Raw genomic sequence first — 27,933 nt, forward strand, 5'->3', positions numbered from 1 at the left:
GCCTTCTGAGGGCTGGTGATAGTGGGGTCCAGAGTCTGCACACAGGCTGGCAGATAGGAGACCCAGAGAAGAGTTGATGTTGCATTTCAAGTCTGGAAGGCAGAATTCCTTCTTTCTAGGGGGGAGGCCAAACTTTTTTCTGTTAAAGCTTTCAGTTGATTGGATGAAGCCCATCTGTGTTATGGAGGGTAATCCACTCTACTCATAGTCTGATTTAAATGTTAAAATCTCATCTGAAAAATACCTTCACAGAAACATCTGGACAGTATTTGATCAAATATCGGGGTACTGTGGCTTAGCCAAGTTGACACATAAAATTAACCATCCCAGTCCTCTGTAAATGGAACAGATTTAGCATGGAGAAGGACTAATTGAATTGTGCTTATTTTTCTCTTTACCTGTGGTGGTGAATCTTCCTCGTGACTGTACTGGTCCACTGGCTTGTGCTTGGCAATCACTAATGGTACCAGGAGTACACTTGTGGACTTGCGGTGTTTTGTCTTAAGCACACCCATAGTTGATGTCGTGGACATGTAGTCCAGGCAGTCGGTCATATACGGCTTTATGCTTAGAAGGATCTACGCTTGTTTTAATGTTCTCTGGTTGCCATCTTGAAACTCGGTTTTTGAACAATGGGCCCACATTTTAATTTTGCACTGGGCTGCCAGATTATGTAGTGGACCCTGTCCATGCCCTTAGAAATGAGCTGTATGTACTCATTCAGCAAATAGTCACTTCTACATGCCAGTGGCAGAGCTAGGTACTGGGGTTACTACAGTGAACAAAAGCAGACATGATTATGCAAGGATGATAGATGATTGCTCTGGTCTGCTCAAGACTTCCAAGGGGTGGGGAAAATGTATGATGTCTTCTGAGAAGCAGTCAGAGGGAATAGGAGAACACAGGGTAGAATGACTACATTTACAAAAAAATTAACTTTATTTTTATTGTTATTCCAACAGGTGGAAGAATCATCTCCACAAGTGTCTTCTAAATTTCAGAATTTGAGACTAAATAATTTAACCCCCAGGCAACTTTTCAAACCTACAAATAATCAAGAAAGTTAATTTTATTTCAGACTGCTCAAAATAATTGTTTTTTTTTTTCCATTCAACACAAAATGAACATCATGGCTTCAAAGGATCAAGAGAAAAGAGGGTGTCTTTTAACTGGAGTTTTAAGGCGTTTGTGTTAGCAGGTGTTTTCAGTTAATTTCATCAAAACCGTAATTTCAACATCTGTCATCATGAGAACTGTTAACACTGGTCATATGTATGAGGGAACAATGTTATATATTTTTAAAACTCTGTACTTTATAAAGTGTTTTATTTTTAAAACAATGCCTTATTAACTTCCATCATTGTCGGTGATCTTTGCTAATGCGTTGAAGCAATGGTAAAGATAAAATCTAATTGTTTCTCCAATTGACACACATTCTAGGACATTGTGTCTTCTGCAAAGTGGCACCTCACAAGGCTGCCACTTGCTCTATCACTGCTGCCTGAGCCCATTGCACCTGGTACGTTTTCTTGGAAATTCCTTCTGAGCTGGAAGCACACTGTGTTTTGTTTTTGTTTTGTTTTCTTAATTTGAGATATTCCTGGCATTACTGTTGTATAAGTGTACGATGTGCATCCTTTGATTCAGTACTGCTGTACTGCAGTGTAATTACCATGGTGCCCCTAGCTGGTGTCTGTCAGGTCGCGTAATCATCATTTCTTCTGAGAGTGCCTTGTTTTGAAGATACTCCACTTTGGGATTTTTTTTTTCTCACAGTGACTTGATTTTTTTTTTTTTGAGTTTTATTTATTATTAAATGGTAAAAAGAAAACAATTAGGAAAAATTTACCTGTTATCCCAATATTTTAAAAATAGCCTTAGCGAGATATGATTCACATACAACTCACCCACTTACACAACTGCATGCCTTTTAGTAAGTTCAGAGTTGTGCAACCAACACAGTTGATTTTAGGACATCTTTATCATCCCCCAAAGAAATCCTTTACCTCCTCACTCTAATCCCGTTATCCCCTCCAGCCCAGAACTGCTGACCTGCTTTGTCTCTATTGATTTGCCTCTTCCAGACATTTCATGTAAGTGGGTTCATACAATATATGATCCCTTGTTACTGACTGCTTTGACTTCACATGTTTTCTGACTTCATGCTGAAACTTACATAAAGCAGTGTTGCATGTTAACAGTGCTTCATCTTTTTTTTTTAAGATTAAAAAAATACATATGTACAAAGAGCTAGCATTATTTCTTTTATTGGGTAGATGTCTTGGATAATCCAGTCAAGGAGGATCGCTCCGTCCAATTGATGAAGCCGTATCCTTCATGTACTGATGGAAAACTGGCGGCATATGTTGAGGTCGTTTTTCCAAATCAGGCCGTGCTGGTTTGGGCTGATGTGATGAGATCAGGAACCTTGGCTGAATTTCTGCAGGTGGCTCCAGTATTGCTGCTGCTGGTCCACGTTACTTTCAGTAGCGCAGTGAGGCAGAAGGCCTCCATCTCCTTTTATTACCAAATATTCCATTGTATGGATATAGTGCATTGAATTTATCCACTCATTAGTTGATGGACATTTGGGTGGTTTCCACTTTTTGGCTATCACAACTAATGCTTCTGTGAACGTGTGTGTGCAAGCTTTTGTGTGGGTGTATATTTTCACTTCTTTCAGGTATGTACCTGGGAGTGGAATTGCTGGGTCATATGGTAACTATATTTAATGTTTTGAGGAACTGCTAAACTGTTTTCCAAAGCAGCTGTACCATTTTATATTTACACCTGCAAGGTGTGAGGGTTCTAGTTTCTCCTTTCTCTCCAGCATTTGTTATTGTCTGACTTTAATTGGAGCCATCCTGGTGGGTATGCAGTGACATATCATTACGGTTTTGATTTGTATTTCTCTCGGCTGATGATGTTGATCATCTTTTCATGTGTTTATTGGCCATTTGTATGTCTTCTTCAGAGAAATGTTTATTCAGATGATTTGTCCACTTAAAAATTGGACATGATTTTTTTTATTGTGGAGCATGTGTTCTTATATATTCTACAGACACACAAATCTCTTATTAGAAACATTTGCAAAATTTTTCCCATTTTGTAGATTTTCACTTTCTTTGTGGTGTCTTTTGAAGCACAGGTTTTTAATTGTGATAATGCCCAAAGTATGTATTTTTGTAGTTACTGTTGCTTCTATTTTTGGTGCTGTATCTTGGAAACCATTGCTTATCCAAAGTCATGAAGACTTACTCCTGTTTTTTCTTCTGAGAGTTTGATAGTTCTAGGTCTTATATTTAGCTCTTTGATTCATTTATTTTTATTTTTTTATTTTTTATTAGAGGTGGTACTGGGGATTGAACCCAGGACCTCGTATTAAGCACATGCTTTACCACTTGAGCTATACCCTCCTGACTCTTTGATTCATTTTGAGTTAATTTTTTTATGTGGTGAGGTAGTCACCCAGCTCTGTTCTTTTGCGTGTGGATATCCAGTTGTTCCAGTTCCATTTCTTGAAGAGACTATTCTTTCCCCATTGAATTGTCTTAGCATCCTTTTCAAAAAATCAGTTATAAATGTGAGGGTTTATTTCTGGATTCCCCATCTGTTCCATTGGTCCATACATCTATCCTTATGCCAGTGCCATGGGTCTTTATGAGCTTTGCAGGTTTAAAATCAAGAAATGTGAGTCCTTCAGTTTATTTTTCTCTTTCAGGATTTCTTGGCTCTTCTGGGTCCCTTGCATTTCCATATAAATTTTAGGATCAGCTTGTCAATTTTGACAGGAGCCAGCTGGGATTTTGATGATGTTTGTGTTGAATCTACATATCTGGGGAGAGCAATATTAACTTCCATAAACATGGGTGTCTTTCTGTTTATGTCTTCTCTTATTTCTTTCAACAGTGCTTTGTAGCTTCAGAATACAAGTTTCATACTTTTTAAAAGTTGCAGTACAGTTGATTTACCAATACTGTGTTAGTTGCAGGTGTACCGCAAAGTGATTCAGTTATATGTATGTATATGTGTGTGTGTGTATATATTCTTTTTCAGATTCTTTTCCATTATAAGTTATTACAAGATACTGAATATAATTCCTTGTGCTATTATAGTAGGTCCTCGTTGTTTGTCTATTTTATATATAGTCATATGTATATGTTAATCCCCAAATCCTAATTTATTCCTCCCCTTTTCCCCTTTAGTAACCATAACTTTGGTTTCTATATCTGAGTCTTTTTCTGGTTTGTAAGCTCATTTGTACCATTTTTTAAGATTCCACTTATAAGTGATATATTTTTACTTCACTTAATAATCTCTAGGTCCATCCATATTGATGCAGATGGCATTATTTCATTCTTTTTTATGGCTGAGTAATATTCTTGTGTGTCTGTGTAAGTGTGTGTAAGTAAACTGCATTTTCTTTATCCAGTAATCTGACGATGGACATTTAGATTATTTCCATGTCTTTGTTACTGTAAATACTGCTGCTATGAACATGGAGGTGCATTGTATCTTTTTGAATTAGAGTTCCCTCTGGATATGTGCCCAAGAGTGGGATTGCTGGATCATATAGTAAGTCTATTTTTTGTTTTTTAAGGAACCTCCATACTGTTCTGCATAGTGACTGTACCAGTTTACATTCCCACCAACAGAATAGGAGGGTTCCCTTTTCTCCACACCCTCTCCAGCATTTATTGTTATTTGTAGACTTTTTGATGATGGCTATTTTGACTGGTGTGAGGTGATACCTCACTGTAGTTTTGATTTGCATTTCTCTAACAATTAGCGATGTTGAGCATCTTTTCACGTGCCTATTGGTCCTCTGTGTGTCTTCTTTGGAGAAATGTCTGTTTAGGTTTTCTGCCCATTCTTTGACTGTGTTATTTGTTTGTTTGTTATTGAGTTGTAAGAGCTCTTTATGTATTCTAGAAATGAATCCCTTGTTGGTTGTATGGTTTACAAATATTTTCTCCCAGATTGTCTTTTTGTTTTGTTTATGGTTTCCTTTGCTTTGCAAAAGCTTTTAAGTTTAATTAGGTCCCATTTGTTTTTGCTTTTGTTTCCATTACTCTAGGAGATGGATCCAAAAAAGTATTTCTGCGATTTATGTCAAAGAATGTTCTGCCTGTTTTTCTCTAGGAATTCTATAGTACTTGGTTTTACATTTAGGTCTTTAATCCATTTTGAGTTTACTTTTGTATATGGTGTTAGAGAATGTTCTAATTTCTTTCTTTTACATGCAGCTCTCGTTTTCCCAGCACCACTCATTGAAGAGACTGTCTTTTCTCCACTGTATATTCTTGCCTCCGTTGTTGTAGATTAATTGACCATAAGTGCGTGGGTTTATTTCTGGGCTTTCTATCCTGTTCCATTAATCTGTGTGTCTGTTTTTGTGCCAGTCCTGTACTGTTTTGGAAACTGTAGCTTTGTAGCATGGTTTGAAATCGGGAGGCATGATACCTCCAGCTCCATTCTTCTTTCTCAAGGTTGTTTTGGCTGTTCAGGGTCTTTTGTGTTTCCATACAAAAATCTCAAATTTTTGTTGTAGTTCTGTGAAAAATGCCATTGGTAATTTGATATGGATTGCGTTCAATCTGTAGGTTGCCTTGGGTAGTATGGTCATTTTAACAGTGTTGATTCTTTCAGTCCCAAGAACACAGTATGTTTTTCGATGAGTTTGTGTCATCTTCAGTTTCTTTATCAGCATCTTACAGTTTTTGGTGTACGGGTCTTTTACCCCCTTAGGTAAGTTTATTCCTAGGTATTTTATTGTTTTTGATGTGATGGTAAATGGGATTGTTTCCTTAATTTCTCTGGTAGTTCATGGTTAGTGTATAGAAATATAATGGATTTCTGTATATTAATTTTGTATCCTGCAACTTTAGTAAATTCAGGAGCTACAGGTTGTTGGGTGGGGCCAGGTCTTGGCACTAATGATGCAGTATGTCAGCTGCGAGGAATGTTCATGCAATTAAATGTTCCCCCATATGTCTGCCACCAGTGCCTGTGTCCCCCAGGTAAGCCACAGCTACCCCCAATCCCCACCCCTCCCAGAGAGTCTCCAAGACCAGCAGGTAGGTCTGGCCCATGCTCCTATCAAATTACTGCTTTTTCTTCGGGTCCTGATGTGCATGAGTTTTTGTGTGTGCCCCTTAAGAGTGAAGTCTGTTTCCTCCAGTCCTGTGGGACTTCTGCAATAAAGCCTTACTGGCCTTCAAAGCCAGCACCTGGGGGCTCGTCTTCCTGGTTCTGGGTCCCAAGGCCGAGGGACCTGGCGTGGGGCTCAGAACTCTCACTGCTGTGGAAGAGCCTCTGCACTATAATTATTCTCCAGTTTGTGGGTCGCCCGCCCGGGTGCATGGGATCTGATTATATCGTGAGTCTGCCCCTCCTACAGGTCTTGTGATTCCTCCTTTATGTCTTTAGTTGTAGAAAATCTTTTCTCGTAGGTTCCAGTCTTGTTCATTGATGGCTGTGCAGATAGTTACGATTTCAGTGTGCTTGTGAGAGGAGGTTAGCTCAGGGTCTTTCTACTCCACCACCTTCCAAACCTACTCGGTACTTTGATTAAATTTATTCCTAAAAATTTTATTTTTGATCCTATGAGAATATAATTATTTTTGGTTCATTGATATAGAATAGAAATACAGTTGGTTTTGGTATATTAATCTTGTATCTTACGACCTTGCTAAACTCATTTACTAGTTTCAATAGGTTTTTTAGTGGATTCCTTAAGATTGTATATATACAAGATTATGTCATCTGCAAATAGTTTACTTCTGCCTCTCCAGTCTAGATGCCTTTTGTTTCATTCTCTTGTCACACTGCCCTGGCTAGACCCTCTAGTACACTGTTAAACAGAAGTGACAAGAATGGACATCCTGTCTTGTTCCTGTGAATTTACAAAGCCTGCAAGGCCATTTTAAAAATAAAAATGTTGGGACCATAGGTGTAGTTTTACAGATAGCATGATTAAAATTTGTACATGTTAATAGTTTATGATATTACAGAATACATATAATGTTCTGAAGGCAGATGTGATCCTTGCGTTCAGATCAAGCTTTGTCACCTGAAGTAAATGTACATTAGTCTTGGAGGTGTTCCGTTTGCAGGCTGTTCTGGCACTTTCGCATGTGTCGCACCTGGCCTCGTGACAGTCCTGGAGTGTAGATGCGACCTTCAGTACTTCAGGTGAGGAAACTGACTCACAGTAAGTACATTTCATACTGCCAGTGTGAGTACCAGAGCTGGAATTCAAATCCAGATCCAATTTCAAAACCTATGTTCTTCCTACTTTCATGTTGCTTTTCAAGTTTATAGTGAAATTTTCACCCTTTGAAAAATTATGTAACCATAAGTATTATGTACGGCTCAGTCCAGAACACACACACACACAGACACACACACACACAAAACCTGTCTTTTTCTTTTTTTTTTTTTTTTGGCTTTTTATAATCACTGTTTATTCCATTTGGTAGAGGGTTTTTTTTCCATACAAATATTTGCAACAATTTTGAATTCCCCAAAACCATACATAGACGATAAATACCATGCTATTAAAGTATTAAATTTGTACAAAAATACTTTACAGTTTAATACTTGTTTGTTACAAATAAAAATACATATTTAAGTGACTCATGACCTTTTTTATCTTAACATGATTCTGCTTTATACTTTCTTGCCCTGGCGGTTCTGAAATATGATTGAAATAATATATTCCTTTGCACAAAAAGAAAGGTGAACTTTTTCCTTAAACAAAGGACACAGTGTTCAAATGCTTTTACCTAAGCGGTTGTTTGAATTATTAACCAAAATAAAGATGTTTGGAAAATAATTGTTTCATTATGGAGATTCTACAGTCAATATACAGATCTATTTTTTATATTCACCAAATAACAGTTATTAGTGTAACTATTCAAAATATCTGAACAAATGAAAACAGTTGCTGACAAACAGTAGAAGCAACTGTCACAATTTATTGCTTTGAGGGATGGTAATAATTGGCAATGCATTTTGTGAAAAATGTATTTACAATTTCAGTAAGTGGCATGGCTCAGAACAAAAGAGAGTCCAGTGTCATTACTTTTAAGTACGTGTGCTGTACACCCGTCAGTGTAACCAGTTTTCCAAACATGTCAAGCAGTATGAGTGATTTGCCTCCCATTAAGAGAAACCTCATGTTTATAGACTCTTCATTCTCTGTCAAATTCTTAGTCTTCAATTTTAAAAATAAGATAATATAACTAATTCTGTGTAACTAAACACCCTAATTCATTATCAGATTTTTTTAGCTATGAAAAATGTGTCCTTAAAAAAGAAAAACAGGTCACAAGACATATCCTGTTTGATAATTTGTTGCATAGGGAAGTAGCATACATCTTAGTTAAAATCATTCCTATACTCGGGCAAACATTTACCACCACCTATTATGGTCTCCTACGTGCATCGTTGCTGAAACATGGTAAGATGACTCAGTGTTATGCCTGTTCCCCTCCCATAGCAGCAGCCCCAGCAGTTCACCAGCCTAGATCCCCTGGTAGAGCCAGCTTCATGAACAGCCTTGTTGGTTAAGTTCTGACATTGACTTCGTAGTAAGAAACTGATTTCAAAGTGATTTAAGGAAATTACCATAGAGAATACTTTCAAATAGACACTGCTCTTTTTAAAAAGGAACAGGAAGATGAACTTGTGAAAAAAAATTTCCTCCAATGTTGTGGAGAGGGGTGACCTGCCTGTTTTTCTTGTTCTCTACCCCGTGGGCTTGGCAGGGAATGGCCTGTCATAGACCATAGTGACCACCAACAGAGAAACCGCCTCAACTTGAAAAGGGACGTGAACATGAGCCATGAGAGATTTAAAGGACCCCTGTGCTTGCAGTTAATGCCGTGTGATTATCTGTGCTTCAAATGTCACAGAAATCTTAAAGGGATTTTTTTTTTAGCACCATGTAGATAGTCTTGTCCCGCTTTATAAAAAGCGTTGCTATAATGTATTAGTGGGTTCTCGTATCTCCAAATTACCGCCATGACTAGGCTGTTGGAAGAAAGCACTGTTCTGTTCCCCCCATTCTCCTCCAGGCAGAGTCTGCTCTATGGACTTGGGTGGAGCCCGTGGGTTCCTGCTGATTACCAGGTCCAGCTTGTTACCGGATTCTGCTATGAGCGGCACGACGAGGCAGCAGTCAAAGTCTCTCGTTCGGACATGATTCACCTGAAAGGTAAAGAAGCGCCATTTTGAATGATTGTTACAGACATAAGGCAATTCCCCAAACCCAGAGGAACAGCTCAGATATGATGGGTTGCTTAGAGTCTGGCAAGTATGTAAACGAGCAGCCTGTAAAGAGAGGCCTGTCCTTGCCGTGACCACGTTAGAACGTGGGTGTCAGCTGGCTTACTCTGCTACTAAACCGTAAGGCCCTTGAAAGCGGGGAACAGGGACACATCCCAACATCCCCACGCTGAGCAGACTGCCTCGCTCACGGCAGGTGCTCCAAGTGCCCAACAGTCCCCCCAGTTTACAGATGAGGAAAGTGAGGCACAGAGACTTGCCTTAGATCAGTTGCAGGTAAGTGGTCCAGCCAGGATGTGACCTCAGGCGGTCTGGCTGACTCCACAGCCCGTCCCACGATCCTCAACTGCTCACTCGTTAGCCCACCCCCTCCTTCAGCTTATACCTGCGCCCTTCTTTTACTTCTCCTTATTCTTCACCAACAAGTTTTTAAAAACCATCTACATGCTGCTTCCAGTCCTTGACTTTCTGCTGTCTCCTGCATCTTCTCATGTCTGGGACCTGACCCTTAGGTTATGCAAATGACCCCAAGTGTCCAAGAGAGGAAGGGTGTCTCAAGTTCTCTCCCCTTTGGCCTTTAGCCGCTCTTGATGCCTACTCACCCTTAAACCTTCCTTGGCTCTTATGACACCACTTTGTTTGACCCTCTGATCAGTTTAGCTGCTCGCTTTCAGTCCTTTCCCGCCTTGACCTCTTCGTATCCTTTCAATTTTGTTTATCTTAGAATTCTATTTTTAGTTCTCTTTTTATTTTTTTAAACTATAAATCCACCATAGGCAACTTTATCCAGACCCATGCCTGCAGTATCCCAAGTCTTTAGCTCTGGCTCTAACCTCTCTCCTGAGCGACAGATGCAAACTGCCTCGCAGACTGCTCCACCAGGATGCGCCGAAGGCATTGAAGACTCTGCTCTGGTGCAGGTGTCTTACCTTCCCTCTCTGTTCTCCTTCCTGTGAGCTTCCCCTTCTTCACCCTTCCCTAGTCACCTATGAGATTATTGTATTACCGTTCTGCATTACAAAGTGTGTTATACTGCTTAAGAAATTAATACACCTCCAGAAAAAAAGTCCAAGAGCTTTATCTTTGCCCTCAAGGCCCTTCACAATCTGAGTCCAGTCTACTTTTTTAAGCCTCATCTTCCAGGAAAGTAGGTGTAGCTCCAATTTATAGAAAAAGAGGACACTTAGGTCAACTTTTCCATAGTTATTTATTAAGCAAAAATTAGAGTATCTCTGGAAAATAAAAGTGTCCCATACTCTTAGGACAAGATTAACTGTTCTACTGCCATGCTAAAAAGGTTCGCCAGAATTGGTTTTAAAACTAACGGATCAATGACAGCTTGCTTTGGTGAACACATGTCTAAAAGCCAACCAATCAGTGTGGCCTCCTGCTTTGAAAGTTAGTTGTTTGAGGACAGAGTCATTTTGGTTGAACACACTTTCCCCGACTTGACGTCAACCCTCTTCTCTTCCTGCTAAATGCTCCTAAAACTGCACAAGAGATCAGGACTTTGCTTTGCCCAATGAAACGATACCTGACCACAGTGGGACTCCATAAAGTAAACAAGGGTCAGCTTTTGGGTTTTAGATACAGTGTGAGATACTGAGATACAAAACACTGTGTAATGGGAAATGGGGGAATTAAGTGCTAGCCCTGTTCTCGAGCAGTTTATAACTTGCTGGAGGATATATACAGGGAAACAGGGAGTTTCAGTAACGGGTGAATTCTACCCAAGGTGGGCCTCTAATCTAGTCTTGAGGCAAAGGAGGCTGGGTAGGCAGTGTTGGGCCCACCAACAGCCTTCAAGCCCCACTCCTGGGCTCTCGGACATCTGCCTGCTTTCCCTCAACAGGAAGTGCATTCTTTACTGGGCATGTTCCCCTAACAAATTAATAGCCCTACGTAATGCCTCATCTCACAGTAGCTCTGGCAGGCTTGTTTCAGCCCACCTCATCAGTCATAAACCCCACCGCCCTTCGCGGGCCCTAAACCTCTTATCTCGCCTGCAACCAGAGACTTGTGAACGAAAAATACTGCAAACCCTATCAGTAAACAAAAAATGCTGAAACCATCAAGTTATCAGTGGCTGCCGCCACCCCGCAGTGAAGACAAGCCTGCAGCCTGGCCTCTGCAGCCACTCACAGTGGTGCCCTCTGAGGGGACTCAGAATAAGAAAGGACAGGATGCGGCCCTGGATAGCGAGGTGCTTGTCAAAGGAATGACTTCAATGAGCCCAAATGCTTGCTTCCTCCCAGACATAGAAGAGTGCTAAAGTCTTTAACTTGAGATGCCTGGTTTAATTTCCACTGACCTGGTCTTTGTTGTAAAGCTCCTGTATATCCTGGCTCCTCCCCTACCTCTTCGCAGCAGCCCCTCAGAGTGATCTGGGAGGCTGTCATCCCAGGCTCAGAGCTGTTCCAGTCCTCAGAAATGTCCACCGAATAAAACATAACTCTCAACTTTCAGGCTGTGCATTTATGTCAGTTGACAGTTTTGGCGACCACTATGAAGGGACCCAGAGCAGACTTCTCTCCTTCACCTGAACTCGACAAGGATCCGGAGCCTCGGTACCAGCAGAGGCCTCTTGGGCCCACCTGCCACCTCGGAGAGTCCAGAGGAATTTGGGTGAGTCTCTCCTGGTTCTAGGACCTGAGTTTCATTCCGTGGTGTTACGCTCCTCTCTGGAGGAGTACGTTATCCTTGAAACTTTCAGTTTCAAAAGAGGTACCTGGGTTACCCTCAGCGAAAGCCACTGGGAAGAGTTTTGCTCAGTTTAGACACAGGGCGGGTTATCCTCAGTAAAAGCTACTGGGAAGATTTCACTCAGTTGAGACTGGTTTTAATCCTCAGTTGAAAGACTGGGAAGACTGTTCAGTTAAGAGAACACTGAGTAGGCTTGGACTGGGTAATTAGGGGGAGGACTGGTCTGTCATTTTTCCTTGAGTTGGCTACCTTAATAGAGTTTGTCAGATAAACTGAAATCTCACGACAGCCATTCGGCTCCCTCCTCCTGGCCAGCACCGGCTTTCTCGGGTGACTGAGAAACACGGAGGCAGAGACCTCATGCCGTGCAGCGTCCCTGTAGGGAAAGGCACTAGCAATTTTATTCTGACAAACTGACTTTAAATGGGGACTAGAACTTTCAAAACAAGACAAGGGAACGACAGACTGCCAGCCTCCAACTAACACCCCGGCCAGGTTTACGTACGTACAAAACTTTAATTGAGAATTAAAGAAAATCTCACCCTGAAAATAACTGAGCCAGGGCTGCTTTATTGCTTAGGGAACTTGGATTTCTCCTCCTGTGTTCTTGAAACATAAATGTTGTATCTTTCTTGGGCACTTTATGTGTTTGTGTTTATGCAGGTGTTTAAAAACCTTGGTCTTTGCCATCCAAAAGGTACAAGTAACCAACACGGATGCACACAATTTTTTTTATAATAATAATAAAAAATAATAAGGGACTTATCCCAAATGGGATAAGTATTTTTCAGATGGTTATTTAAAATGGGATAAATGAAATGGACATTTATGGATTAAACAAGTCTGCTCTATTTACCCAAGTTTAAAATATATATATTTATAGGGCTGGAATAAAAAACCAGATACTTGATCAACTATTAGGGCAATAATTAGACCCATTAATCAAATTTAAAGACTGACAAGGGCCTAAGTCCTTCGGCTCAAACTCATCTGGGGATTCCCAGAGAATTTTTAGATAAAATTGGATAAAATGGACAAGAGGTAAAGTCTTCTAGGGCTCCTAAAAACAAGACTTACTGATTAAACCTAATGAAAACATTAAAGGTATGCATTGATACTGTTGAGATAGAAGTTTTTAAAAATTAGTATATTTAAGTGGACTTTATATAAACCTCTTTTGCTTAATTATGTTGTGGGATAGACATGGTTCGGTGGGGACTGCTTCCCCTGCTTGGTATTGTAAGACTGGGCACATACATCTGCCCCTCAGGAAACATGCATTAAACGTACTAGAGGAAACCAGTAGTTACCTGAGCCAGACAATGTAAAGTAAAACTAAAAACTAATATCCGGGGACTAATAAAAATAGTAAGAGAGATTTACCCTGGGTTTAACTTGGAACTGGAGGAGGAGAGCCCTTATTAAATGCCTTATTAAGCAAGCCTTTGAAGACATGATAAAGTAAACCTGAAGTTTTAAAACATGGAACTCTTTGTTTGGAGGTCTTCTCACTGACACTGGGAAACTAGTTTAGGAGGGGAAATTGCCCCTGGACCTGGGTGACAGACCAGTTCTTTGGGGAACTGGAAGCAACTGTCTTTGTCTTGCAGATCAGATCTGTAAATACGACAAAAACAGTGACCTGAGAAGGAGCCTAATTAGCTCAATGAGGTAGAACTTAAGGCCAAGGACATTTTTGGCACTTCAGAGCTCAGGGCTCTACCAGGTCCTTCAGACTTTGTCAAGGATAAATACAAACCTTGAAAGTCTTTTCCATAAATAGTAAGCCTTAGTGATTTGAACAAGAAAATTCCAACTGTTATTTATAAGCAGTAAGTGTATATTGTAATACCTAACTCAAAACTAAGTTTTAAAGTGAAGCTATGAGATCTCTAGATAAGTCTGTGTACACATTATCGATGTGAGATGTCTCTACTGCTAAAAAAAAATACCAAAAATTAAGTTTATAAAAGAGCTTTGACTGACTTAAGTAAATGCTAACAAATTAACTATTTCTAAAATAAAAATTGGCCAACTTGATTTTCAGGTTCATGTGAACTGGGAAATATTCAGTATTAAGTTAATACCTGGCATTAAGTTTACATTTGTTCTAATTAATATAGATGGCTTCAGTCATCAATATTAAGTATAATATCTTTACTGTACCTAGGTTTAATGAAAGTCAAATAAGATCTTGTTTGATCTGTTGCAGATTTATCAAAAGAATAATAGTAATTTGATGCGATAAAATTCTTAAACGGAACACAAATGAGGTAAGAGCTTTTGGGTAAATAGTTTAAAAATAAGTATATTTTAGAAATGTATGCTTAAGATAATCTCTACAAATATTTGGCATCTTAAAATTCTAATGTGCTAAATTAAGTCAAGTGATGGGAGTTTATTAAATAGCTATGCCATTTTCAGATAAAATAAGATTGAAAAATGACTTGCTGAACATTGACTTCCTCTTACAGAGAAACTAAAGGTGTTTAGAAATATTAATAAATGTCTGGTGCCACCCTGAAATATTCTCTACTATTAAGGGAAACATCTCAGTATGCTAGGAAAATAAGATGAGTGTGTAAAAGAAGGTATGAGGAATGGAATTATATTTTGTTAATGGAGAAAGAGTGACTGTCCTGAAGCTGGTTACTTCTGAATGGAAGAGAAAATAAGGGACAAAATAATATGAGTATAGAAAGTTGTGGAAGGCTTGGGGAAGACAGACCCTGATAAAAAGAGTTTTGTACATGGTCGGGATTGGCTAAGTTTAGAATAAATTTAGTCAAAGTAAATGAATCTTAGAAGTAAGCTGGTACAAGACTAGATCTGGTTGTCTCTGTTAAGAGGACAAAGTTTTCTTAAAATGTTAATCCACCCTTTAGGAACAGATTGTAAAGTTTCTTTTACCCCTGAAGTGATCTGTTCTGCATTTACCTTTGAAATATCTTATTAACGAGTAAGTACTGTTTCACAGTGACCTATGCTTTTATCTGACCAAGTATTTTAAAACTTTTTAACAAGCTCCCCAAATATCAAATTTTAATCAGAATTCTTTTGACCTCCAACTAAATCTGGAATGCTTCAGCGGGCCCCTGAAACATCCCAAAGAGAGATTTTTAAACTAGTAAGTTCCATTTGGAATGTTAAGTTACATGGGAAGTATTGTCAAATAAATAAATCTTCTTAGGTTATATGGTATGAGAAAATGTTATTAATATAGATATTATAGAAATCATGTAAAATTCGTAAAAATCTGATAATGTCTGAAATGTTACCAGTCATAATTCTGGTTATTGTAACCAGGTTTCTTTATCGATTATGGTGTAACTAGGTGTCTAACCATGCTTTAAAACCTTTTGTCATTTATAGACATTTTATTCTGATGCCTTTGGAAAATGCTTTCTCAAGGAGATTTGCTGTTTTCTGGTAAGTATCAGATTATAGCACTGAACTGGGTGAGAATTTTAAAAGTCTGATGGAGACTCTTATTTCATGAAACTTGACAGCAAAAAAAGGATTAGTTACATGAGACTGATTAAACCGATAAATATGGTTATAATTTATTTTGTCTGAAATATTACTGGCTTTTAATCTGTGTTTCCCAGATAAAAAGAAACCCTTCTCCTTAAGCTAATTATGACTCAGCAACTTGATAAATTATACCTATGTAAGCAGACTTGGAACAGTTATCTTTTCTCTCTGATCCCTCCAGAGACTGGAAACTCTTAGGTCCCCAGTGGCTCTATCAGATAATAGGAAGATCATCTCCTAACAGATACAGGAATCTCAAGGTATTTTATGGAACTTGAAAAGAAAAGCATTCACCTAAATCTAAATCTGTGACAAGCCCTTAACGTGGTTTTCCTGGCCTTACAAGACCTTGTTAAAATTTCAGCTTGAGACTCCTTATAAAAAGTTCCAGCACAGCCAATTTAAAAGAGCCTATATGATCAAATAATCAGACTTAACTTGCAGACAAGTTAATCTTGATTTGGCTATATTTGATAAAATGAGGGTAACCTTAGAAAAAGATATTTCAGTGGATAGTAAATTCTATTTTTGTTAATTGAGGTCTGTATTTTACTACGACTGACCAGATCATTCCTTGCTGTTATGTTACATTGCTGCAAAGTTTAATTAAATTATTAAAGGGACACTAGGTTTGTTTCTGAAGCTCAGTAATCCATCCTTGGATGAAGATCAGATGCCCCATGATCTACAACCAGGAGATTATACATACTGGAACAGACATGACTTAAAGAACTGTCTCCAACCTGGGTGGAAGGGCCCTTTATCAGGTTCTGTTAACCAGACCATGCACAGCAAAAGCTAAAGAAAATTGACTTTTGGATTAATTTCCAGTTAGAAAGAGCCCCTTCACTGGACTGGCCTATAGAGGACTGCTCACCTTGAAACAATGCTCAAATGGAGAAGAAGCTACCAGACCAGGATGAGAAGACGACGACATCTGAGGTAGACAGCTGACCCAAGACACCGGACCAGGCCTGTGTACCAATTACTTTGATAATTGCTCATACCTTTGCTTATGAACTAATCCAATTGTTAGGTTTATGGTCAGTTACCTGTATCTAGCACTTCTGTGTTACCTTGGTGGGTTTCCCTACTCCAAGGCTCTAACTAGATAGCCCTCAGGAAATTAATTCTGGAAAAAAAAATTATAGTTCTATTTAGGCCGCTGTTGACATTACAAGGTGAGAGCCCTCACCTGGCCAATTACTAATACCTGCTCTGAGCCTGGCCATAAATATAAACTTTCTTATAAGGTCACTCAAGCTCAATCAAGGCAACAGCAGAGTTTCAGCCAAAGAATATAACCTCCCTCAATTACGGAAAGGACTTACATGGTTAACACCAGGTTATGGACGTTTAAGTTTAAAGGCTCTCTTATGTTGGAAAAAAATTAAACTATACTAAAGATAACCAGCCTAATAACACTAGGAAATTTGGCTGGGAGTCTCATGAATAATGCCGGTATAATGTCTTCCTTGAAGATAAGGATTGGTACAGAACAGACCTGGGGGTCAGATGACCTGGGAATACACTGAGCTGCACCTAATGGAAGTTTTCAGCTTAAATTACTGATGACTTTACTAATACTGCTAACTATATTTGAATTTTGCCTGTTTTACAAAATCGTTGCTTCTTGCATTACCAACAGTGTGACTGAGCCTCTGATAAAATAATGACTAGAGAACTTGAAACAGTAGACCAAATACATAGTTTTGTATGAGACCAATGATTGTAATGGTGCAACTCTAGATATGGGAAGAAGCAACAAGAGGGAATATTTTCCTCGATCAGGATACATTAGTGTTTAGTAATCAACAGGGCCTGATCCCTGTTGCCGCTCATAATTGTTACGTCAACAGAATCTTCCTCCTGATCTAGGAATGAGTTTTCCTAGCACCATAGGACAAAACTGGTCATGAAATGTCTCCCAAAATTACTGGTCGAATTTAGGATGAAGGGGGAGCACTGTAAACCAAAAATACCGCAAACTCTATCAGTAAACACAGAATACTGAAACCATCAAGCCATCAGCGGCTGCCGCCACCCCCCAGTGAAGACAAGCCTGCAGCCCGGCCTCTGCAGCCACTCACAATGGTGCCCTCTGAGGGGACTCAGAATAAGAAAGGACAGGATACGGGCCCTAGATAGTGAGGTGCTTGTCAAAGGAATGAATTCAGTGAGCCCAAATGTTTGCTTCCTCCCATACACAGAGAAAGAGCTAAATTCTTTAACTTGAGATGCCTGGTTTTCTTTAGTTAACAACTAATCTTTTAATGTTCCACCTACCTGGTCTTTGTAGTAAAGCTCCTGTATGTCCTGGCTCATCCCCTGCCTCTTTGGAGCAGCCCCTCAGAGCCATCTGGGAGGCTGTCATCCCGGGCTCAAAGGGGTTCAAGTCCTCAGAACTGTCCGCCGAATAAAACATAACTAACTCGCAGCTTCCAGGTTGTGCATTTATTTCAGTCAATAGCTTATTCAGGTGGACCTTATATAAACCTCTTTTGCTTAATTATGTTGTGGGATAGATACGTTTCAGTGGGGACTGCATCCCCTGCTTGGTATTGTAAGACTGGGCACATACATCTGCCCCTCAGGAAACATGCATTAAACGTACTAGAGGAAACTAATACGGTTACCTGAGCTGTACAATATAAAGTACGACTAAAAGCTAATATTCAGGGGCTAATAAAAACAATGGAAATTTACTCTGGGTTTAACTTGTAACCCAAGAAAGAGAGCCCTTATTAAATGCCTTATGCAAGCCTTTGAAGACATGATAAAGTAAACCCTAATGTTTTAAAACCTGGAACTCTTTGTTTGGAAGTCTTCTCACTGATACAAAAAAGCAAATTAAGGAGATACAGTTGGACTTAGGTGACAGACCAGTTCTTTGGTGAACTAAAAGCAACTGTCTTTCTTACAAATCAGAAATGTAAATACCACATTGACCTGAGACTGAACCTAATTAGATCAACAGAGTAAAACTTAAGGCCAAGGAAATTTTTGGCATTTGGAGCTCAGAACTCTGAGGGTTCCTTCAGACTTTCTCAAGGACAAATATAAATCTTGAAAGTCTTTTCCATAAATAGTAAGCCTTAGTGATTTGAACAAGCAAATTCAACTTATTCCAACTATTCTTTATAAGCAATAAATTTATATTGTAATACTAACTCATAACTAAGTTTTAAAGTGAAGCTATGAGGTCTCTAGTTTTGTCTGTTTATAAGTCTGTACACATTATAGGTATAAGATGTCTCTACTGCTAAAAAATACCAATTAAATTTATAAGAGTTCTATTTAATTGACTTAAAAGTAAGAGCTTACAAATTAAATATTTCTAAAATAAAAACTGGCCAAATTGACTTTCAGGTTCACGTGAACTGGGAAATATTCAATATTAAGTTTAATACCTGGTATTAAGTTTAGATTAAGTTTCTTGATCTAATTAGAGTCATCAATATTAAGTATAATACCTTTACTGTACCTAGGTTTAATGAAAGTCAAATCTGCAGCAGATATAATAACAGTAATTTGGTATGATACAATTCTTACAAGAACATTAAATACAAATGAGATAAGAGCTTTTGGGCAAATGCTTTAAAATTATATTTTAGGAAGGTATGCTTAAAATAATCTCTGCAAATATTTGGTATCATAAAATTCTAGAGTTGTGCTAAATTAAATGATGGGAGTTTATTAAATAACCAGGTCATTCCCAAATAAAGTAAGATATTAAAACATTACTTACTAAACATCGGCTTGCCTTTACAAAGAAGCTAAAGGTATTTGGTTCTATTGATAAATATGTTTGCCACCCTAAGAGATTTTCTATAAGGAAGCACATGATTTTAGAAATTATTTATTGGCTACAGAACGCTAAGAAAGAAGACAGTTCATAATTGCTTATATCCTCGTTTTCCCGGGAAATCAAGGATTTTAAGAGTTAAATGTTCTAATTTAGATATGTAAAGCTACTACAAAAAATTAAATATTCTGGTATACAGTAGAAAACCTGTTTTCAACAAAAGAAGGTATAAAAGATAAGACTGCATTTTGCTACTTAGAGTTGGTAGTTTCTAGATGAGAGAATTAAGGGATAAAATAATATGGATACAGAAAGTGACAGAGTTGAGAAGGAACCCTAAGAAAAGAGTTTTTTGTTAAAAACTAGTACGAGACTGGGTTTTAATTCTGTATGTTACGAAAAGTTTCTTAGAGTGCTACTTTTGATACCAGATTGCGTGAGTGTTGTAAGTTATTCCTGTCTTTAGAACCATTGCCACTTCCGTAGAGTAGGTACTGTTTCACAGTGACCTATGGTTTTATCTGACCAAGTGTTTTCAAACTTTAACAAGCTTTCCCAAGTACCAAATTCTAAGGTTCTTTTGGCCTCCAGCTAACTTTGGGGTGCTTCAGAGGGCCCCTGAAACATCCCACAGAGATCTTAAACTAGCTAGACATATTTGGTATGTTAAGTTACTTAAAAAAATTGTCAAGTAACTGGAGATAAAACTGAGGTTTTAACTTAGTGACTTTTATCTCCACAATATAACCTAATACAGTTATTTCAAAATTTGTATAAAATTCCTAAGAATCTAGTATCAGTATCAGTCATAATGCTAATTATCTTAAAATGTTGTATGTCAAAAATACCCAAGTTGCTTGTTAACTGCAGTATAATCAAATCTTTAACCTTGTCATTTTAAGTCATTCATAAACATTTATATAAACAGTCATTGTTTTACTCTGATGCTTTTATAAAAAGATCCTCAGGAAGATTCACAAACAAGGGACTTTTTAAAAAGTTCCTGATAACTTTTAGATCATACCAGTGAACTGGTAAATTATAAAACTCTAATGGAAACCTGATGACTTTATCCAGATAAACAGAAACTAATTACATAGAACTAAGGGAACCGATAAGTATGAGTGATAAGCTTATGATTTTTGAGAAACATACTGGCCTTTATTCTCCAGGAAAACCTTTACTCTTGCTCTGTGACCTACGACAAGTTGGTGAAGTATGCCTCTGCGAACAAGGATGAAACATTTGTCTTTTCCTAATTGACCCTCCCAGAATCTCACTTCTCCAGCTGGCTCCCCTGTGGATTTGAGGGTCACTGCAACCAGGTTGCAACCAGTTATACTGATCATTGTTGTAATTTGTTCTTTGTTTCTAAATTATTACGCTCTGTATGAATTTATCAATACTCCTAACTGTATTACTTATTCTCTTTTATAAGATTGTCATCGCTCACATTTCCCAACGTATAACTAGGCCTCTGACAGGACGGCCAAACATCTTGGAAAAACAGATCACAGTATAACCCTGTATAAAATAATTGTAATAGTGTGATTCTAGGTATGGGATTGAGCAACAAGGGGAAACATTGCCTGGATCATAACAGACTGGTGAGACAGGCGATCCAGACAATCCTGGCCCAACAACCAGCACTTTGAGTGGCGCGTCACCACAGTCTCCGCCTGACGGAGGAACGAGCCTTCCTAGTGCCCAGGGGCAAAATGGGTCACGAAATGTCTCCCAAAATATTGGTCGAATTTAGGGCCAAGGGGGAGCAACCCTATCAGTAAACAAAGAAAGCTGAAACCATCAGCAGCCGCCGCCACCCCCCAGTGAAGGCAAGCCTGCAGCCCGGCCTCTGCAGCCGCTCACAGTGGCGCCCTCTGAGGGGACTCAGAATAGATACTGGCCCTGGATAGCAAGGTGCTTGTCAAAGGAATAAATTCAATGAACCCAAATGTTTGCTTCCTCCCAGACATGGAAAAGCGCTAAATTCTTTAACTTGAGATGCCTGGTTTTCTTTAGTTAACAAGTAATCTTTTAACTTCCACTGACCTGGTCTTTGTTGTAAAGCTCCTGTATATCCTGGCTCCTCCCCTGCCTCTTCGCAGCAGCCCCTCAGAGCCATCTGAGAGGCTGTCATCCTGGGCTCGAAGCGGTTCCAGTCCTCAGAAATGTCCACCGAATAAAACATAACTCAACTTTTAGGTTGTGCATTTATTTCAGTCGACAGACTTGTGCCCAAGCCGATCAGGCACCTTGGGGCTTGACCTTATAAATAAAACGCCCTAACACCTGGCCCTCGGTGCTCACACAGCTGCCCCTGGCCTGTGTGGCCCGCTGCTGTCTGTGGCAGCGTAACTGGTAACCTTTCCCCGCGTCCCTTGCCCCGGCACTCACACAGCCATCTCCCGTCGGCGTGGCCTGCTACTGTCTATGGCAGCATACCCTAATAAACCCTTCTATTCTTACACTTAGTCTCTGGTAAATTCTTTGTCAGACCCAGGTCACCACGTCCCAGGTGGTCCCGCTGTGTCCCACAACAGGCACTGGTTGAATAAGACTGAAGAGTTAATTAAAATTCCATCTGAGGTCTTACCTGTAAGAGCCTGTCATAGGGCTTTAAGCCACCAAGATCTCCTGGCCCAGCTGGGCGAATGTTTTTGACGTAGACTCCTTTCTCCAGCAGGCCGTCTGCTACACTGAACCCGAAGTCCTCCATGTCAGAGCCCTTGTACAAGGTCACCTGGAAAGTGAAAAAAGTGGGAAAGGGACATTTAAGTACTTTGAGGACTTTTGCTTGTGGAGCTTTTCAAACTGATTTCAGTAACAATGGATTTGCAATGGATTAGGCAGCTCCACCCATCCCTGAAGCTTCTTCCATTCTCTAAACATCCTTGGAATTTATAAAATCCAACCCAGAACTGGAAAAGGAGAAGAAGAAATGCTGGGGAGTTCTGGTCTTTTTAATATTTTTTAAATTGCAATCAGGTATATATAGGTGAGAATTTCCCCAGGGCATGCTGACTTCTCCTGAAGCAACCCACAGGTTTTGGGAGGAGTCCGGGTTGGCCCTTCGCAGCTGCCAGATGTCAGGACTCAGCCAAAGGCCTTTCCTTCCTGCCACTGTGCCCGGTGCTGTGCTGGGAACAGCGCTCAGTAGATCTTCTGCCTCTGAGCAAGTGGCAGGAAGTCCCCAGTGCTTCAGTACTGTGGACAAGACGGGACTTAAGAGATCTGAAAGCGTTCCTGTAAGGAACACCCAGCTCTGGGGCCTGGCTTGAGTGTCTCTCTCAGTCCTTGTCCTGGGTTTGGTTTAGCAACTCAAGGCATTCACCCTTCTCACCTATGGGCCTGGGCTGGCCCTCTGTGTGAGGCCAGTACTGCCAGCTAAAGCTTCCCCCAACCGCCGTTTCTCCACCTGACCACCTGCAAGTGTTAGTCTGAGGTGTATACATTTATCAAATCATTCATATGTTCATCAAATGTGTACTGCGTCCCTCCATGTTCTAAGCATTGTTCCAGGTGCTGGGAAACAGCAGTGAATGAGAGAAGACCCTGCCTTCCAGCGGCAAACGCATTTAATATGTAATGTTCACTGCGACCCACGGTGCTGGATGCCAGGCAACATACTCAGTGCATCACACTCACTTAACACTTTAAAGTGACTGCGATTTTTAGGAAAAGAAAGTAAAGAAATAATCCCTTTAAAAACTGCATCCAAAAGAATAAACTACGTAGGGATAAATCTGACCAAGGAATTGAAAGACATGGAGAACTACAAAACATTGATTAAGGAAATTAAAGAGGACTTAAAGAAATGGAAAGATATCCCACGCTCACAATAGCCAAGACATGGAAACAGCCTATATGTCCACCGACAGAGGACTGGATAAAGATGTGGTATATTTATACAATGGAATACTACTCAGCCATAAAAACTGACAACATAACGCCATTTGCAGCAACATGGATGCTCCTGGAGAATGTCATTCTAAGTGAAGTAAGCCAGAAAGAAAGAATACCGTATGAGGTCACTCATATGCAGAATCTTAAAACAAACAAAAAAACCCCAACAGAAACAGACTCATAGACATAGAATACAAACTTGTGGTTGCCAGGTGGACGTGGGGTGGGAAGGGACAGACTGGGATTTCAAAATGTAGAATAGATAAACAAGATTGTACTGTGTAGCACAGGGAAATATATACAGGATCTTGCGGTGGTTCACAGTGAAAGAGAATGTGACAATGAATGTATGTATGTTCGTGTATAACTGAAAAATTGTGCTCTACACTGGAATTTGACACAACATTGTGAAATGACTATAACTCAATAAAAAATGTTAAACTTAAAAAAAAAGATATCCCATGCTCTTGTATTGGAAGAATCAGTATAGTTAAAATGGCCATACTGCTGAAGGCAATCTACAGATTTAATGCGATCCCTATCAAATTACTCAGGACATTTTTCACAGAACTAGAACAAACCTAAAATTTATATGGAATCACAGAAGACCGAGAATTGCCAAAGCAATATTGAAGACAAAGAGGAGGAATAATCCTCCCAGACTTAATACAATACCACAGAGTTACAGTCATCAAAACAGAATGGTACTGGCATAAAAACAGACATATGGATCAATGGAACAGAATAGAGAGCCCAGAAATAAGTCCACAGACCTCTGGTCAATCTTCAAGAAAGGAGGCAAGAATGGAGAAAAGACAAGTCTCTTCAGCAAGTGGTGTTGGAAAAATGAGACAGCAGCATGTAAATCAATGAATTTAGAACACTCCCTCACTCCATACACAAAAATAGACTCAAAATGGCTTAAAGACTTAACTATAAAATAAGACACGATAAATCTAGAAGAAAACATAGGGGAAACATTCTCTGACATAAATCTTAGAAATGTCCTTCTAGGGCAGTCTACCCTGGCAATAGAAATAAGAGCAAAAGTAAACAGATGGGACCTAACTAAACATAAGCTTTTGCACAGCAAAGGAAACCATAAGCAAAACAAAACAACCTACAGAATGGGAGAAAATAATTGCAAATGATGCAAACAACCCAATCCAAAAATGGGCAGAGGACCTAAACAAGCAGTTCTCCAATGAAGATATACAAATGGCCAGTAGGCACATGAAAACTGCTCAATATCACAAATTATCAGAGAAATGCAAATCAAAACTTCAGTGAGGTATCACCTCCCACCAGTCAGAATGGCCATCATTCAAAAGTCTACAAACAATAAATGCTGGAGAGAGTGTGGAGAAAAGGGAACCCTCCTACACTGCTGGTGGGAGTGTAGTTTGGTGCAGCCATTAAGGAAAACAGCATGGAGATTCCTCAAAAAACTAAAAATAGATTAACCATATGATACAGCAATCCCACTTCTGGGTATATATCCAGAAGGAACTCTTATTCAAAAAGATACATGCACCCTAATGTTCACAGCAGCAGTATTTACAATAGCCAAGACATGGAAGCAACCTAAATGTCCATCGACAGATGACTGGATAAAGTAGTTGTGGTATATTTATACAAGGGAATACTACTCAGCCGTAAAAAAGAATAAAATAATACCATTAGCAGCAATATGGATGGACCTGGAGATCGTCATTCTAAGTGAAGTAAGCCAGAAAAAAATACCATATGCTATCACCTATATGTGGAATTTAGCAACAACAACAAAAAAGGACACTATGAACTCATCTACAAAACAGAAACAGACTTACAGAGACAGTAAACAATCTAATGGTCACCAGGGAAAGTGGGTGGGGAGGAATCAATTTGGGAGTTTCAGATTTACAAATGTTAGCCACTATATATAAAAATCGATTTTAAAAAAAGTTTCTTCAGTATAGCACAGGGAACTATGTTTGATACCTTGTAATAACCTTTAATGAAAAAGAATATGAAAACAAATATATGTATGTACATGCATGACTGGGACATTGTGCTGTGCACCAGAAGTTGACACATTGTAATTGACTATACTTCAGTTAAAAAAATAAAGGCTCAGATTTTAGCCCCCATCCCCTACAAAAAAAAAAAAAAAAGTGACTGCTAGTTTTACTAAGGTTTACCAGATGCCCTCCGCAGAAACTGTTGCACACATCAAGCAATGATTTGGGTTTGCTTTTTAACTAATTGTTTTAAAATGTATATTAAAATTTTTTTTGAATAAAATTTTTTATATATTTCATTTTTTTATCACAAACAATATATGAATACATTCTCATAAAAGAGTCAAAGAATTCAGAGCTATACAGGGCAAAATGTGAAGATTAAAACCTTCTAACAGGTTTATTTATTTTTTTTTATTTTTTATTGATTTATAATCATTTTGCAATGTTGTGTCAAGTTCCAGTGTAGAGCACAATTTTTCAGTTACACATGAACATACATATATTCATTGTCACTTTTTTTCTCTATGAGCTACCATAAGATCTTTTATATATTTCCCTGTGCTATACAGTATAATCTTGTTTATCTATTCTCCTGGTGATTCTTGAAGATGTCTGGCTCCTGTCTGGGTAGACTTGGTTGGTCGAGCGTTGTCATGAAGCTGAGACCACGGCGGGTCCTGAAGAGATCCAGCCTCCACCAGCCCCGCAAGGAGCCAAGTTCCCACAGGAGCCAAGCCCACCAGTGAGACACGTACACCCAGACCAAGGTCAGCCAAATTTGTGATGCTCATCACCCAGTAGGAATCCACTTGTTATTAAGAGGCACTGTGGGAGGAGTACACCAGTAGCCACCGAGTCTTGGATCCTCTGCATGACCTTCCCTTCAGTGCAGCACCTCCTGTTGGGTCCTGAGGAGACGGGGCTCCTGTCAGCGGGGACATAACCCCCTGTTGTCCTGAAGCCCTGGCAGGTCCAGAGCCAGGTTTATTTTTTTATACCCAGTTGTTTTACTTCAGAGAAGTATGGAATATTGAAGGAAATACAGAAGTGGTCATTTGTGGATTTTTATTTCACTGGACCGAGAACTAAAATACCAAGCTGGCTGGGTCAATCCTAATCACCAGGCAGCCCTAGTGGTTACTGTCATATTATAGGTGAGGAAATTCAGTTTTGTAAAGGTGGAGTAACTTGGCCAAGGTCTCAAAGGTAGTGAATGGTAGGGCTATGTCTGTCCGACTCCAGGCACTTAACCGTTATACTCTTCTGCCATTCAAAATGCCTTATTTCATAGCCTAAGATGTAGTTTTTTTCATACTTTAAATTCTCTGAAATCAGACTGTTTTATAGTCAATCGCATCTTCAATCCTATGAAATAGGGTGCATTAACATTCTCCCCCCTACCTGCCTCTTTCCCACAGTACACTTTAGAAGGGGCGGAATTTTGTTACATGTTTGCTTTGAGAAAAAACAAAATGTGTCTTGCCAATTAAAGAGTGATCCTGGCCAGAAGCATCGACACCTCTGAGGAGCGTCTGAAGATATGAATCTCAGACCCTGCTCCCAATTGGCACCTGCCCGTTTCTCTGCACACGGAAGTTTGCCCTACATGGTACCTCACTCACCAGAGGGGCTACTGCGTGTTCTAGAAAAGGAGGTGAGGGAACTCCAGCTTAGTGAGATGATGCTTTTTGCAAGCTCCCTCTGTTATCAGAGTGTGTATGTGAATGCACGTGCATGCGTGTTTGGACATGTGCGCAGTGGACCCTACAGTGTGCCACAGGCACTGCCTGAAGGACTGAGGGTATAGCAAGTGAAAAAAACAAGACACAGCAATAAACAATACAGCTGTCACGAGTTCACAGTCCAGTGAAGATACCTGACTTCATCATCATCATAACCCTGCCAGATGGGCCAGAATACAATTTTAAGTGAGGTAGTGTATATAAAGTATTAAAATCTGAAATGACCTGGTATCTGTAGAGGTGAGACCGGAAGGAAAGGGACAGAGCGTGAACACAGGTAAATGAAGGGGGCGCGGCTGCTGCGATGATAGAGACCGGCTGAAACCAAGGCGGCCTTGAGAACAGTCCAGCCATTGACCTTCAGCTCATTCCACCTTCACTGTAATACTAAAAACCCCTCCCCCCTACACCACAGCTGTTCCCAGATGGACCATGAAAGGCCATAGCTTGATGGGCAGATGGAGATTATGCCTTTGAGGTCCCTCACAGAAGGGATGAAAAGGTATGTTAAGCCCGTTAATGATGACAAAGTCTGAGAAGGAAGATGCAAAGGATGAGGATCCAGCGCTCTTCCAGGGCCTTCTGGCGGAAGCCTTTAGTGTACTAGTACTGATCCCAACACCCGCAAAGGGCGAGTCCCAGTAAACACTAATCTTACTGCTCAGTCTGCACCAGACGTTGGGGGAAAGTTACCAAAGGCAGCTGTGGGGCCCCAAGCCCTCACGGATCAGCTCATATACTTGGCCACTGGAGAATTTAACAACCGAGATAGGGTTGAGAAGGCAGAAAGGATTCAGGGACAACACCGAAAGGCACAGATACTGGCGGCAGCCCTACCCCCTGCACCACCTCAGGGTTACGCCCCCTTGCGAAATCCCATGGTGAGGGCAGCCTCTAGAAAATCTGGATCAGAGCCACTGCCCCACTGAGAAGGGACCCATTTTAAATG

At 39.8% G+C, this 27,933-nt stretch overlaps 2 protein-coding genes and 1 long non-coding RNA gene across 14 annotated transcripts in view; 2 read left to right on the forward strand and 1 right to left on the reverse strand.

Annotated features, from left to right (window-relative positions):
- HELB (DNA helicase B) overlaps window positions 1–1,357 on the forward strand; it is a 55,396-nt gene extending 54,039 nt beyond the window's left edge. For all 3 annotated transcript variants that reach the window (XM_006205829.4, XM_072973034.1, XM_072973035.1), the window contains one exon: window positions 963–1,357. In XM_006205829.4, the coding sequence (XP_006205891.1) occupies window positions 963–1,067 (105 nt within the window). In that variant the 3' untranslated portion in view covers window positions 1,068–1,357. The remainder of the gene's footprint in view (window positions 1–962) is intronic.
- A 7,601-nt stretch (window positions 1,358–8,958) lies between these two features.
- The window catches only part of GRIP1 (glutamate receptor interacting protein 1), a 619,135-nt gene continuing 600,160 nt past the window's right edge, over window positions 8,959–27,933 (reverse strand). For all 10 annotated transcript variants that reach the window (XM_072973033.1, XM_072973029.1, XM_072973032.1 and 7 more), the window contains 2 exons: window positions 21,930–22,076; window positions 8,959–9,213 (listed from right to left, as the gene is read on the reverse strand). In XM_072973033.1, coding sequence (XP_072829134.1) covers window positions 8,986–9,213; window positions 21,930–22,076 — 375 coding nt within the window. In that variant the 3' untranslated portion in view covers window positions 8,959–8,985. The remainder of the gene's footprint in view (window positions 9,214–21,929; window positions 22,077–27,933) is intronic.
- On the forward strand, window positions 9,088–17,965 carry LOC107033663 (uncharacterized). Its single transcript, XR_012078431.1, has 5 exons — window positions 9,088–9,220; window positions 11,758–11,916; window positions 14,207–14,267; window positions 15,367–15,423; window positions 16,360–17,965. It is a non-coding gene; the product is annotated as an uncharacterized lncRNA (long non-coding RNA).

Source organism: Vicugna pacos, chromosome 12, assembly GCF_048564905.1.
Source record: "Vicugna pacos chromosome 12, VicPac4, whole genome shotgun sequence".
NCBI classification, from domain to species: Eukaryota; Metazoa; Chordata; class Mammalia; order Artiodactyla; family Camelidae; genus Vicugna; species Vicugna pacos.